At 41.0% G+C, this 16,313-nt stretch overlaps 1 gene segment (V, D, J or C); it reads left to right on the forward strand.

Annotated features, from left to right (window-relative positions):
• Positions 1-4,852: 4,852 nt before the first annotated feature.
• On the forward strand, positions 4,853-5,530 carry LOC122705828. The segment is given in 2 exon segments: positions 4,853-4,955; positions 5,166-5,530. Coding segments are annotated over 2 exon segments (417 nt in total).
• Positions 5,531-16,313: the final 10,783 nt, after the last annotated feature.

Here is a 16,313-nt window from a genome sequence, read left to right on the forward strand (position 1 = left end):
GACAGAGGAGCCTGGTAGGCTCCATGGGGTCACAAAGAGTCGGACATGACTGAGCGACTTCACTCACTCATGTAAGAGACTTCCTCAAGCATTTCATTAGAAATAATAGTTAAGTCCCATGTGAGGCTATAAAGAACATCCTTCAGAAAAGATCCATTTTAGACCAGTTTGGGGAAACAGTTTTCTCAAAAGTAATTCAAGTATTTATTATAGTATCTCTAAAGGTGGCAGAGAGGGTTTTGTCAGGTCTTGGTCTTACTTCGGAGAAGGCAATGGCACCCCACTCCAGTACTCTTGCCCGGAAAATCCCATGGATGGAGGAGCCTGGTAGGCTGCAGTCCATGAGGTCACTAAGAGTCGGACACGACCGAGTGACTTCACTTTCACTTTTCACTTTCATGCATTGGAGAAGGAAATGGCAACCCACTCCATTGTTCTTGCCTGGAGAATCCCAGGGACGGGGGAGCCTGGTAGGATGCCTTCTGCGGGATCGCACAGAGTTGGACACGACTGAAGTGACAGCAGCAGCAGCAGCAGATCTTACTCTCTTACAGGCTAATAGCTTGTTGTTTCTTTGATGCTATCAGTAAAGTCACAAATCCTGTGTCAAAGATGAAGGATGTTATTACTTAGGACACAGCAAGCAGCATGAGCACTAGCATATTTGCTTCAGTTGCCTTTGTCCATAAGCCTCTCATGGTGAGTTAAGGGGTGTAAATGGATGCTGTGCATGCGATGGGATTGTGTCACAGCTGATGAATAGCAAGCTTGGGGAATTCATTGCTATTTTCACCAAGCAGTAAGCAAACTCATTCTTAGTCTTAGAGAAGACATTACCCCATCCATCAAGGTTACATGCTGCAAGCACAACTCTGAGAAATGGTTCAGGTTGAGTGGTAATGACCTTACATTGTTGGTAAACCCTGAACATCATGTAGAAGTATAAGAGACTCACAGCAAACTGCCTTTCAACAACATTCACTTCATGGTTCTAAATTGTATTATTTTCTAGAAATTTTTCTTGAGAGTTTGCCACTCCCTCTGCTGTTCTGATTTCTCTGAAAGACAAAGACTGAGATTGAATCTATTTGAATTTTCTCTAACAACATGTAATTAAATCCACTGTTAGTTGGGCTTCCCTTGTGGCTCAGTGGTAAACAATCTGTCTGTAAACCAGAAGATGCAGGAAACACTGGTTCGATCCCTGGGTTGGGAAGATACCCTGGAGCAGAAAAAGGTGACCCATTCCAGTATTCTCACTTGGAAAATCTCATGGACAGAGTAGCCTGGCAGGCTATAGTCCATGGAGTCATAAAAGAGCTGAATACAGCTTAGTGAATAAACAGCAACTGTGAGCAGAAATTCATATAGCAGGATGAGACCAGTCTGCGTGATTAAGCTCAGTCATGTCTCCTAGGATCCCAGATTCAGTCAACTGTGAATAAGCCCTGGGATATAAACAGCTTGGATGTAGTATAATATTCATTATGATCCATGCAAGGGAATTGGACACACTGGTCTTTGGTTTAATTTCTAAAAACGGACCAAAGATCAACCATCCTTCCCAATGGAGAGATGTTCTTTCTTCCCAAACACAAACATTTAACTCCAAGGGAGACAGCTTGCTCCAGTTTTAAATTTATTGTTAAACTTGATTAGAATCATCATTAAATCACTTATTAAGTTATATGAGCAGCGTCATTCATGAGGCATAATTCAAGATGGGCAGACATCAAAAGCATATGCATTTGAACTGCCATACAGAAACAAAGTTGGCTGATTTATAGGTTTGTACACATAGGGGGTTGGGAATCCATGTTGAACAGCTTCTGTTGATGATGCCAGACACAGAAGAACAGTCCAGGACAAGCCATATTCATATCAATGTTTTTGTTTTCACAGACCATATGGTTGTTCTGCTTAGGCAACAGTGCTGGGTCTAGCATACAAAGAGAGCATGAACAGTCTTCCCTTCCAACAAACACAAACTTTCCAGGGTCTAAGAATTTCCCTTCTCTAGTACTAGGGTTGTTGCTCCTTTTCCACTACCACAAAATTGGTGTGATCATTCTAGTAGCTATAACTTTGCCATTTTTCCTAGTCATTTCCTAATCACACTCAAAACGTTTGTGTAGAATGATAAGGAGCAAGAGGAATAAGGGCATTTTCACACCATTTACAGAGATCATTTATATTCACCACCTTGGTCCTACTGGGCCATTTAAGGGAATTCTTAGAGGAGTGTACTCAAGTAAACCATAGTTATCTTCACAATCTAGGACCATATTTATTCAACAGGAGAATCTAGGTGCTGAACAAGAATTAAATAATTTTAATACCATTTGACTGACCTACTGCCATGAAGGTGGACTAGCCAAGCTTGTCAGAGGTTCGCTCTTCAGGGAAAGAAGGAAGCATCATACTTTCCACTTCTGACAAGCTGTAGTAGGTGGGTTTTTTTTTTTGTTTTGTTTTTTTTTTAACTCAACCTGTTGAGGACAGTTAGAAACCCTGGACCACATGTAAAAGAAAAACATAAGAATTTGGAGAGAAGTCAGATTAGCTCAGGAACCTGGGGCTTGAGGAATGATAGAGCAGTTAGTTCCCTGAGCTTCCTTTTGCCTCATGTAACCCAAGTGAGTCCTGGAGAAGCCAGGAACCTGCAAATGCCAACAGATGCAGACAAAATAGGCCATGGAAAGTCTTCTCTCTGCAGCCAAAGGCCCAGGAAGAGGCCAGCTTAGAGAGACAGGAAACTTTAGCACATTAATCTGTACGTAGAGGCAAACACCACAGAAAGCTGTGCAGCACCCGAGCAAACACATAAGTAAAAGGTAACGGACGCCTGGTAGGAAAGCTCTGTGGTATTTTAACTTACCCTGTTCCATCTTTTCGACACTGGATCCACGACAATTTTTAGATAGCTGCCTGCATCCCCAGTGTGGGTTCCTGGTGGTGGAGGGAGCAGAGCTCTTGGTCATGAAAGAACAGAACTTGACCTCTCTAACCTGTCTCAGGGCTCCCTCAGGACTAATGCAAAGGGCTTGTCTATATGTCACATAACAGCACTCTCTCAGGGCAGAGAGATCGTTATGCAAAGAACATTTTCTAAGAAAAATTCAACAGTAGAGTTGAATAGGCAGGAGAAAGGACTTGAAGATAGGTTAACTGAAATTATCCAGTCAGAGAGCAGAAAGAAAAAAGAATGAAGAAAAATGAACTGAGACTAAAGGACCTGTGGGACATTGTCAAATTTTCTGACATAAGTATGATAGGATTCCCAGAAGAGGAGGAGAGTGAGAAAGAGCTGTGTGAGTTTTGTCAAAAGCAATGTTCTCTTAAAGAAAAGGATCACACTGTTAGCATCTTCTCCCTCATCCTACTTCCTACATAGTTGTCGGTGGAAATAGGGAGGACCTGACCAGTCCATCTTTGATGGATACTGTTTACCTAATTCTTGAGCAGAAACGGACCTGCTGCATTGCTGGTCTCTAGCCACTAGCTTCTACAAAAGCATGAGGCAGGAAGTGAAATGAGAAAGAACAGTACTTGTCTGTGCTTCTTTTTCCATTAGACTCGATTAAGCTTCTTGCATAGATAGCCCTCTGATAAACCTGGTTTGCTGATTAGGGTACAATAGAAAGCAGAGAGTGATTGTTGCTGCTCTTGTCTAGTTGCTAAACCATGTCTGACTCTTTTGCAACCCCATGGACTATAGCCTTACCAGGCTCCTCTGTCCATGGGATTTTCCAGGCAAGAATACTGGAGTGGCTTGCTATTCCCTTCTCCTGGGGAATCTTCTTGACCCAGGGATTGAACCTGCATCTCTTGCATTGGCAGGCAGATACTTTACCACTGAGCCACCAGGGAAGCTTGTTAGAGAGACTGATACCAGACCCATAACTTTGGAGATTAATCCTGAGGTGCCAGGGCTGTGTACAAGAAGAGGGATTAGACCCATGAACCCATCCTTTGGGTTTTATTTACACTCTAGGTACTGAAGACTAGTCCATCTACTACTACCATCAGCCCAAGTAAGCAATGTTTCCACACAGATATGACACTGGTACAAAATGGTATTAAGAATTAGGCCTAAAAAAAAAAAAAGAATTAGGCCTTTGACTTTGTTAAAAATATGCCCAAGTTGTGAGCTGGAAACATGTTTGTTCAGTCAGATTTTAGGTCATTGTGTCTTAAGAGGATTCTTTTGAGTTAGACTAGATTTCTTTAAAAATAGAAGTGGGGAAATAAGATAGGAAGGGTCTGGCCTGATATGAAGAAGAGCTACACAAATCCCCTGAATCATGAGAGCCTCACCCAGACTTCTATCACTAGAATACCTTAGGACTGATTTTCCAGTGTGAGAGAGTGGCCATTTGATAAAACTGCTTCTAATTAGACAAGTGTTGCCATTTGATATAAAACACACATGTACACATCACCTTCTCCCCACACACATTGACGTGGACCATGTGCTTCTCAAAATTTTAATTTAATTAAAGTGGGAGATTTTTACTTTCATCAGTTCCCACAGTAAGGATCTGTTTCAAATATTTCTTTGATCAGGGTCTTGAGTCCACAAGACGGCAGTGTCTTCTCAGGGACCCTGATTGTGTATTCCTTCCTGTGTGTGTGTGTGTGTGTGAGAGAGAGAGAGAGAGAGAGAGAGTGGAGGGGGGGAGAGGGAGGGAGGGAGGTAGAGAGAGAGGGAGAAAGTGGGAGGAGAGAAGAGGAGTTCAGTGGTGTGTTGCATGGGTAATGCAAAAAGTCTCTTTTTTCTTTGGTAGAACAGGCTCTTTTTATGATTTCTAGAGCAGAAGAATTGAAATGTCTGAGCTCAACTCTTTTCCTTTTTTTTTTAGGGCTTAAAATTTGAATCCTCAGTGAACCAGAGGAAGCAAGAATGATGAAATCTTCAGGAGTTTTATTAGTGATCTTGTGGCTTCAGTTAATCTGTAAGTTTGGGGCATTTCTATGGGACCATAAAATATAGTATTTGGAGTCATTGTCCCTTCTAGGCTCATGGAGAAACATGAACACTATTCCCTTAAATAAGGGATGGTAGAGTTGAGAGGCCTGTGAAAAAACAACTTGATTTCTGGAGAGGAAGCACCCACTACCTAACCAATCTTCTTTGACTGACCAGTCACTGTCTCTCTGCACAGCGGTGAGCAGCCCACAGAACACAGTGGAGCAGAGTCCTGCATCTCTGCCTGTCCCAGAGGGAGCCGTTGCCTCTCTCAGCTGCACTTACTCTGACAGTGCTTCTACGTACTTCACATGGTACAGACAGTACCGTGGGAAAAGCCCTGAGTTTCTGCTGTCCGTATATCCTGATAAAGACAAAGAGGAAGGAAAATTTACAGCGCAGGCCACTAAAGCCAACAAGCATGTCTCCCTGCTTATCAGAGACTCCGAGCCCAGCGACTCAGCCACCTACCTCTGTGCAGCGAGCACACAGTGCTCCCCAGACACCGGCAGCCTGTGCCCAAACCTGCTGGGGCCCCAGCAGTGCCTCTTGGAGAGCTGAGGCTGCAGGGCACAGACATCCTGTTACCTCTCTAGATGTAAATGAGGATTAAGAGTAACAGTGTAGAAGGTTTGATTGATTAGGGAAGTTTCATAATTGTTTCATAATTCTGAAACAGTTGATTCTGAAGGGAAATTAAAGACACAGTTTGGTCTGAATGACTGAAATATTTTTCAATCTTCTCATTGTACTCTAGTTTTGTACCATAACTTTACTCACTGGAATTGGTATTATGATGCTTTTATATATGACAACAATATTTTAATATGATAACTGAGATATTCCCTCATAGTTCCTGGCACATTTTGCTTTTTCCCCATGTAGTTATTCAAGGTGCTTGATATACATTGCTTTAGAAAATGGAAAAACATAAATGCAGAAGTCTTTTTTTTAAAGGGTTTTTTTTCTTTTTGATGTGGACCATTTTTAAAGCCTTTATTGAATTTGTTGCAATATTGTTTCTACTTTATGTTTTGTGCTTTTTGGCTGTGAAGCATGTGGGATCTTAGTCCCCAGACCAGGGATTGGAAGTCACACAAGTGGAAAGAGAATTGGAAAGTCCCCCTGCATTGGAAGGCCAAGTCTTAACCACTGGACCTTCAGGGAAGTCCCAGAAAGGAGTCTTAAGCAACTATTTCGAAAAAGTTGTAAGTCATGAATTATTTTAGTTATAGGTCTGCCACCTCATCTTCACCTTCAACTGCAACCCAATTGGTGGATTTGATAAGAATACATTTGATGGGTGGATGGAAGGACTAGCATCAGAAGGTGAGAACTGGTTGAAACAAAAAGCCTAGACAGCTGCAGGAATTCAGATCAGAGGTTTATGTTACCACTTCTGAGTAAAGGCTGAGTAGAACTCAAAGTTCCAGGTGTGAGCCTTGTGGGAGAGTGCATTGATTCCTATGTACTTGAGTGTGGCTTGGAATGGTAGAGAGAATTGGCTACAGCCATAGAATGTCCCATACCTACAGCAGGGTGTAGGGGTACAGCTTTCCTGAGAAGGATCTCTGAGTAACCAATGTTATGGTGATTAAATTATGGATTTATGGTGAAAAATTATGAATCAGTTATCAAAGACCATATGGTATTGAGGATGCTTTAGAAAATGTTGGTGAGAGGAGCTGGGAATACCAACAAGGATATGAATATCCACCCTCTCCTGACTCACCAGCACTGTGCAATTGTCCTGTAACTTATGCCAAAGTCTGGGGAAAATGTTTGTGATCTGATGGAAATCAATTGATGCTTTTGAACTGTGGTGTTGAAGACTCTTGAGAGTCCCTTGGACTGCAAGGAGATTAAACCAGTCAATCCTAATGGAAATTAACCCTGAATATTCATTGGAAGGACTGATGCTGAAGCTTCAACACTTTGGTCACCTGATGCAAAGAGTTGACTCATTGGAAGGCCCTGATGCTGGGAAAGATTGAAGGCAGGGGAGAAAGGGATGACAGAAGACGATATGGTTGGATGACAACAAGACTCAATAGACATGAGTTTGTGCAAGATCCAGGAGATGGTGAAGGACAGGGAAGCCTGGCATCCTACAGTCCATGGGGTTGTAGAGTCAGACATGGCTGAGTGACTGAACAATAACAAATAGATCCAGGGAAAAAATTAGAAGTTACAGTCGTCGTAAAACTGGAGTCGTGGTCTATTAGACATGACATTGTTTGTTTAGTCCAAACAGTGGGAAAAGCTGGGAATGACTAGTTAAGATTTTCACTCAGTTTTGTTCACATAGTCACTGACTAGAAGGATGTAAAAATATAAAAGGCTACAACCCATGGGGTTGCACAGAATCAGACACAACTGAAGCAACTTAGCATGCAAAGAAGGATGTAATCTAATCGGAATTTGCTTCAAATTCTCAGTCTGGAAACTTATGACTCAGAAATATTTCCAAATCATGGAAAAAGCACTTGAAAGGCAGTGAGAAAGAGCATGAAATGTGTTGAGCTCAAGATACTCGAATTCTCTTTCCACTTGTGTGTCTTCTGGTGCCACTGGAAAGAACCTGGTTTATGGTGTTGGTCTGATTATCTTTTGTTGCTAATGAGTGACTTGATTTCAGGCTATACTCTTATATATTTCAGGATAGGTTTATGATTAAGTGAGGTAGCGTATTGTCTTAGGTTGACTTCCTTAACAAAGCCAAAGTTGGGATTTCTGACACTCATCTTATTTTGAGAAAAGCAAGTTAAGTGGGGGAGGGGAAGAGGGTAAAAATGAATGTGGCTGAGCTGAACTCTTGATCCAGCCTGACTTCTTGGGGGTCTCAGGAGCATGAAATGCCCCACAGAATTGATCCCTCCCACCTTGAGTCAAGGGGGTCATAAACAGCTGATCTTAGAATAAGGCACTCATTGGAGCATGGGTATACTGTACTGGAGAAAGGTAATGTTTATTGGTGTAGATCAGTTTTCTGGGAAAGAGGGCAGCTATGAGCCAAACATAGCCAACGCTTGCAGCAGCTGGGAATTGGGTCCACTGGCCTGGAAAAGGCAGTCTAGGTTGAGCACCAGCAGTGCCTACTACTAGCATGGAACTCTCTTGTCATGTGGGTGCATTCAATAAATGGTAGACTTGAAAATTATTGTATTTAAAAAGTTAATTTCTTTCTCTATTTCTTGAAAGTGAAACTGAGTCACTCATGTCCAACTCTTTGCTACCTCATAGACTATACAACCCATGGAATTCTCCAGGCCAGAATCTTCCTGTTAATTGGGAAAAGTGAAAAGTCAGAGTGTTAGCTGCTCAGTTGTGTCCAACTCTTTGCGACCCCATGAACTGTAGCCTGCCAGGCTCCTCTGCTCATGGAATTCTTCAGGTCAGAGTACTGGGGTGGGTAGCCATTCCGTTCTCCAGGGGATCTTCCCAAGGTCTCCTAAATTGCAGGGATCGAACCCAGGTCTCCCAAATTGCAGGTGGATTCTTTACCATCTGAGCCACCAGGAAGCCCTTTACATTTCTTACCAATCTGGTAAAATTAAAATAATATATGGTGAAGAACTTGAGAGAGAAAAATTAAAAAAATATAAAGAATTATTATTCAAAGCTAAGACTTCAGATTTTTTTGAGAGTAGTGACCAAGGAACCATTATATTATTCTCTTAGATCCTTTGGTCATTCTCCAAATACACATTTCCATACGAGACCATAAAGCATGACATTCTGCCATCACTTTTGTTCCAGGTATAATGACTCTCATATTCACAGTTGATGACTTGGTGCTTCAAGGTATAGAAAGAGATACCGTCTGTACTTATTAATGACTAGTGTTACTTTGTTCTTGGTTTATATTTAAGAATGAAGAACTGGGTAGTGGGATGGACTTCTTGTGTCATTGTGTTCCTGTTCTCCACAAAGTTTCTTCCTGAATGGGATTCTTGGCCAGTAGTCTGGCCATGTGGACTTACCATGTTACTTGGCAGGCTTCTTTTTAGGATGAATGAGCAGGGAACTGGTTATTAACTTGTTTCTTCCTCTCCTTTCCACCTAATATCAGTTTGAAGGTGGCTTAGCTCTGTTAAGTACTCACAGGAAAAAATAGCCTTCCAGGTGCTTTATTTCAACTTTAGTGAACATCAGGTGCCCACATACAGGCTAGCCTACTATGCTTCTCACATACAAGCCCAGTAGCAGGGAGACTAGTATAACTATTCCACATATTGACCTTCAGTTGGTCCCCAAGTGCTGTCCCTCCAGCCCTGCATCACACTTATCCTTTCTCAGTCCAGAATCTCTACAGGTTCCTAAGGAGTAAGTTTCCTTCACTTGCATATCCAATAAAATCTGTGCTTTCTCTCTCTCTGTCTCACCCATCAGAATGCTCACATCTACTTTTTGTCTTATGGGAACTGTTTATATCTTTCATCTTTTTATTATATTCACATTATGGATTTAGTATCATCCTATTTATACTTGTAAATTTCATCCCAGTGGGAAGTTTGGTGAGAAAGGAGGAGAGTACATATATTTGATCAGATATTTTGAATCATATAAAATTTCAAACTGACCCTTTGATTTGGTCTTATATGTGAAAGAAAATCTATCAACAGGATCAAGAAGTAAATAGAAGCACAAGGGAGACATGATTTCTAACTGGTACAAGTCAACGGAGTGCTCAGAAAGAAGGAAGTTGATTTGACCTTGTCAAAAGGACCCCCGCTGACCAGACTTTCATTTCAGCTGAGATTTCTCTGCTTAATATTTTCAACATTAGGTTTCAGTGTTCTCTATGCTAAAATAAGTTGGGTATGGAAGTCTTTTCCCTTTAGAGTTGCGTCTTATTATTAGACCACAAAAGGAGTGTTCCTTGAACAGACCCTCTCCCCTCCCCGCATGGAATGCTAATTGCTTTGCTATGTTGAGTGTCTGTGTCAATTTACTGCTGTGTCCTCTGTACCTACAGAAGTTCTTCTCATTTCTGCTCTCCTGGTTTCACTCCTTCCAGCTTTATTGAGCTTATGTAAGTGTACTCTTCTTTTTCTCACAGTTCTTTCCAGAATCATTTATTTGTGTGCTATATTTTCTTTACTGGTAGAATGTAGCTCAGGTTTCTCTGCAGATATGCCTCTGTTGACATTCTCCTTAGTGTGAGGTCCCTTTAATTTGGCGCAGTATACCTGTCTGTTCTGACCATCGACAACTGGAATGGGACTCTCCCTTTCTGCACATAAACATGTGGTGCCCAAGTCATTTTTTTTTCACGGCTTTAACAAATATCAGAGTTGTTCACCTGAGACCAAGTCATATTTAGACTTTCTGACTGACAAAGAAAATTGTTGTTTTTTATTAGTTTGCATTGATTAAATAATTAATGTTACATGTTCCATTCTGATGTTAAGTAAAAATCTCTGATCTAATTTACTCTTCCCCTTTTAGCACCAAACAAAGGAATAATCTCCCCCCATCCCCCACCTGCTATGACACTCATATCCATCCTTCCTTTTTTGAATGTGATGCTTGCTGAACCACCTGAGTCCAGCAGGGAGCCCAATCACAGACTTTTAACATTTCTGTCACTTCACTGCATTATTTTTATGTCTCCTAAGCAATATTTGAATATCATTCAGATTGTCTCTATATCTTAATAGGAAATTTTGCCTATTTATATTTGTGTTTACATGCATTTATTGTTCCAACTAGTATTTTTAACTATTTGAAGCAGTGTCTTTGTTTGGACCAAAGTACAATAGACTGGGTGGATTATAAGCAAAGTGGATTTATTTGTTTCTCACCATTCTTGTGGCTGAAAGTCTGAGGTCAGAGTGCCAGCATGGTGAGATCCCGTCTCTGGTTTACAGACTGCTCACCTCTCATTGTATCTTCACGTAGAGAGTAGAGAGAGAAACAGCCTGTCTTGCATCTATTATAAAGGCACAAATCCCACAGTGAGGGCTCCACCCTAATTTCCTCTCAAAGACCCCACCTTCAGATGCAGTGACACTGGGGGATTAGAGTTTCAACATATGAATTTCATAGCAAATAATGATGACATTTGAGATTATAGAACCCTACCTTCTCGAAATTCTTTCTTTAGATTTAGAGCCAGAGCACTTTCTTGGTTCTCTTCCTGTTATCAGTTGCTCCTTCTCAGTCTCCTTTGAGGGTTTTTCCTTCATTCCCCTGATCTCTAAATGTTAGAATGCCTCAAGAATTTATTTTCAGAACTCTTTTACTTTCTACCAACAATTTATTTCCAGCTAATTGTATCCTATCTCTTGGCTTTAAAAACTATTTAAATATCAGCATTTATATCTGAAACCCACATGGCTCCTCTGATTTCTGAACTTGTATATTAAATGATCTATCTGACATCCCCATTTGGGCATCTTCTTCTTGGTGTATCTCCAGGTGATCTCCTGATTTCCACCACTCCAGCTACTTCACCCTCCAGACCTCCCACCTGCTTTTTGTGAATTCATCCTCATTTAGGCAAAAGGCAGCTCTGTCTCTGAAATTCTCTAATCATCTTGGTCAGAAACCTTGAAGGTGCCCTTATCTCCTCAATTTTTCTCATATTGCCAGTTGATCTGTTAGGAAAGTCAATTAGCTCTTTCTTCAAAGCAGGCCCAGAATTGATCACTTTTCACCCCCTACTCTGCTCTTACCTGATCCAAGCCACTCTCATCTCTTGCCTGAGGGTGGCAGTACTAACCCTCGCTGATCTCTCTTCTTTCCTTCTTGCCCTCTTCAGTCTGGTCTCCACCCAGCGGAGTGAGCTTCTGAGAACATAACTCAGATCATGTGGCTTCTGTGCTCACAACTCTGCAGTGGTTTTTCATGTCAGTGAGATGAAAAGCAGATTCTTACTACAACCTGCAAGACTGCTCCACCTGGTTCCCTGCCCCTCTCTGCCATCAGGCACTGTCTCCTCACTCTCTCCCCTTCACCACATTGGATGCTGCTCTGACCTGATACCTGCTTTCCTGCCCTGGGGTTTCTGCAGCTCTTCTTCCTGGACCTGAGTGCTTTTCCTCCAGGTAGCCACCTAGCTTACTCTTTCACTTCACTCTGGCCTCTGCTCAGAGACATGCTTGAAACATTTATTGCAGCACTTGAGAGTGGTAGCAGTTGGAAAAAAGAAATACAAAGTGTTTCTCAGAAAATGAGTTCAAAAGCTGTATTACAAATCTATTCTATATTAGGCCCCCTACATACAAGTGAGTTCCATTCTGAGAGCGTGTACACAACTCCAATTTGTTTGCAAGTCCAACAAAGTTAGCTTTGTCCTACTAACACAGCTGGTTATATAGTACTGTACTGTAATAGGCTTATAATACTTTTCACGCAAATGACACATAAAAGATGAATACAAAAATAAAGAAAACAAAATAAAATTATAGTACCTTGAAAATTACACCAGATATGTGAACTAACTTATGTGACTGGACATGAGAATGCATGTTTGCATCTTTGAAAGTTTGAAACTTGAAGGTTCGTATGTAGGGGACTTCATTATCATGAAGCGGGGTGTTAGCATCAATAGATCATCAGGACGTATAACAGAGTTCCATAACTCAAGTTGCAAACCGTATACTATTACATATAGAGAGGAGAGATAGGTTAATAATATATCCATATGTCCTTTAAAATTTTGAAATGCACAATAGAATAGAACACTTTACCTCATATCTCCCACATTACTTCCCCCTGTCTGTCCATCTCCTACTCTTTCATTTTCATCTAGAAAGTGTCTCTAGTCTTCAGTCTACTCCCAACCCAATATCTCTACTTAACCTCTGATAACATTCCTTTCCATCATTTCCAGGAAAAAGACAAGGCGATTTTGTTCTCATTAATTTTTGTTTGACTGTTCTCTGTTATAAGAAATCTCTCCTTATTTCTGGATTCATTTTGTACTATCTCATGTGCCACTTTGTACATGAAGACACACACACACACACACACATGTCCTTGTCTTTCCTATTATGTTGCAATGTCTTGTAAGTATACAAAGCTGAATTCAGTTTTTAAGTTTTAAAGACTTAGAACAATATCTCACTCATAGAAAACCTTTGATAATTTGTTGTGGACTTACTCTGAAATAGATTGGAAAAATCACATTCAGCTTTGAAGATGCAATTTGACAAAATAGTTTAAGATGGTAGTTTCCATTAACTGACATTTTCAAGAAGGAATAAGTTTACTTAAAAAATCCCCACCCAAGCCGACAGTTCTTTTGTTCCTGATAATTTCTAGATGGTCCTCAGGAGAGAATGGAGGGCTAGAGGCTGCTGATCAGCTAGTTGACCCAACAATTTTAGACCACTAGGGGGCACTCTAAGCTACTCCAAATGATGAAATTTTTTCTCAAGGTTTGAGATGAATCTTGGTGAACATTAGAACGAGGGTTTCTGGCAGTTAGGAAAACCTCTGAACTAGTCAGATGGGGAACGGGGTCATCTCCATATACTCATCTGTGAGGAAGATCTGTTGCTTTGAGTGGTGTAAATCGATGATTCCCCAACAGAATTGAGCATCAGATTAGGGCCATGGTAAAACTAAAAGTTCAAGAAGAAAAGACATGCATTACCTGTCTAGAGTTTTGATATTCATAACTAAAAATTCTAAAATACGAGCCTTGATGTCACTTCACAATTATTCCAATGATTTCTACCTTCTATTACACATCCATTTCTTTCAGAGACAAAAAAAAAAAAAAGTAAAAAGGAGACGAGAAGATGAAACAGAAGAGAAGTAGTGCACAGAAAAGAGAAAAAGAAAAGAGAGATTGGGGAGAAAGAAATAGGAGACAGTTACTTGAATTGTGGCCCCTACTTCATAGTCACAGAGCAGAATCAGTCAGATGCACTTGCAAGGTGCGTGGGGAAAGTGCTGGATAGGAGCAGAAGGGCGGTGGGATTGAGGTCAGGTGGTCATCATGTACATGTCCTGTTTCTCTTCCATCAATCAAAATCTTGTTGGAGACACTATTTTTTCATGATAATTATGTCTGAGGTTTACATAATTCTCCTAATTTTATTTAATTGCACTTATTCCCTCAAGAGGATTCAATAAATAAGCAATGCATTCAGTGAGATATTCCTTCTTTGGGAGAGCTTCCTTGTAAATGAATTCTCAATCACTGAAAACTTTGTGTCCTGATTTTTGGCTAGGGGAATTGGGTCACTGACCCTGATCATTTTTTAGACTTTATTTTCCCCAGATGAAGCCCTTATTTTTCTCTGAAGTATCCTTTCCCTTTCTTTACTCCTTTCTGACCTGTCTGGTTGCTGGGGCACTTTAAGTGGAGGCAATGCCATGAGAGTGAAAAGTCTAGATATTTCTGTACCTGTGATCAGCAATGTCTTAGGCAGTAGGGCACTGGTCTCAACAGCAATGCCAGTATCTTGCTGAAAAACTAGAAAGACATGTCTTTGCTCTCCGATCTTGTTGTACTCCTCTCCATTTAGGACAGATGGGAGTCAATCTGCTACTTCCTTCTCAGTTATTTGGGGGCTAGAGAAAAGACTTTCTCAAAAGAACTAGCTTCCTTAGAGGTCCATTGATCTCTGCATGCAAAGCTTTCTTTACGACCTATAGTTTTCTGCTCTTCGTCCTGAAGTTCCTTGCTACTGACCCCAGATTTATTATGAGCCCCAATGGAAGAACTCACTTGAGCTCTGTTGGCACAGCATTGGCCGGCTTCAACAGAAAGCTCCTTGGCTAAACACAGGGGATCAGGAACATTTTTAATCTACCCTCTTTCTAGAATTGCCTTCTTTTTAGTTCAAATGATTGTTACTTTGTTAATGAACTATTTAAAAAAAGACTGTAGATCTGAAATTCTAAGGGCCCATTCCTGGTGTGAGGAAGGTCAGAATCAATGATGAATGGAAAATAACTCGGTATGGTAATGCTTAAGCATTTCATTAACAAACCTATACAGAAGCTTAAATTTCTGTGAAATCTGATCTGCTAATTTCCTATACTCTTTCTGGCTTTCAGGCTTAGAAAATTCATGACCATCCTAAATTTATCAAAAAATAGCTATTACTTAAAAATATTAATCATCTATATTTAGAATTTATTTAATAACAGATGCTAAGGTAGGTGTCCAGATTTATTTGTTAACCTCTAGAGGACTGCAGAGGACCTTTAGTATTGGGCATGGAAGTGCCAAGAGGCTCCCCTAGGAAATCTCCTGGGTTCCAGACATAGTCCTCTTTTTATTTGATATGTAGCAACACCCCATTTCTCCTTGGTAATTGGTATCAACCACCCTAGTCAGTAGAGTAACCTCATTTTCTATTCATTGGTTGTGAGACGTATGTAGCCCAAATAGCCGCATTGAAGTCTTATCTTCCAATTCAGTGAAACCATTGCTGTGTTCCCTGGGGAAAGCATTATTTCTTTTAGAGAATAAGAACTAATGCAACTCAAAGTTACAAATATTACCTGCAAAAATCTTGCTAGTGAGTTACTGAAAATAACAGTGAAGGATCCACTCCCAGTGCCACCTCCTTGATTTCTGGAATCACGCATTCTGGCGATGGGGGAGACAACACCATTACTTATCTCTGCTGTAAAGCACACATTGCAGCCGATGAGACAGAATGCCGTCTTTTCAGAGTTGTTTTTCAACCGGTGCTATTACAGAATCAATGTGTGTGAGAGTGCTCAGTCGTTCAGTCCCCTTTGGGACCCCATGGACTATGGTCCACCACGGTCCTCTGTCCCTGGAATTTTTCAGGCAAGAATACTGGAGTGGGTTGCCATTTCTTACCCCAGAGGATCTTACTGACCCAGGGCTCAAACCTGCATTTCTTGCATCTCTTGTATTGGCAGGTGGATCCTTTATCACTGTGCCACCTGGAAAGCCCATAGAATCAATAAGCCATGCTAAATTTAATCAGGTCAGCCATTTCTGGATGATAGGGAATGTGGTAAGAAAAACAATCCTGTGGGCAAATACTGTAGGGAATATCTTGCTGAAATTCGGCATTCTGTGAGTTTATGAGGAGGACGCTGGCAGAGTACAACAGCAGGTATGAGTGTCTATTCCAGTGAGAACAAAGCTCAGCCATCTCCATCATAGGAGATATCTAATGTAATCCAGTCATCACCAGGCATCTGGGAAGTCTCTCTGGGGAATGACACCACATCAGGAACTCAGTATGAGTCTGTGTCATTGACAGATTAGGCCCTGAGCAATAGCATTATCGAGGTCAAACTTGGTAAGTGCAAATCAGTGCTTTTGAGCTCAGGCATAACTTTCAGACTGCTAGCAAGGCCGGATCATGAAGTCATGAGACCAAAGTGATGAAGCAGG

The sequence above is a fragment of the Cervus elaphus genome, chromosome 12 (assembly GCF_910594005.1).
Source record: "Cervus elaphus chromosome 12, mCerEla1.1, whole genome shotgun sequence".
Taxonomy (NCBI): Eukaryota; Metazoa; Chordata; class Mammalia; order Artiodactyla; family Cervidae; genus Cervus; species Cervus elaphus.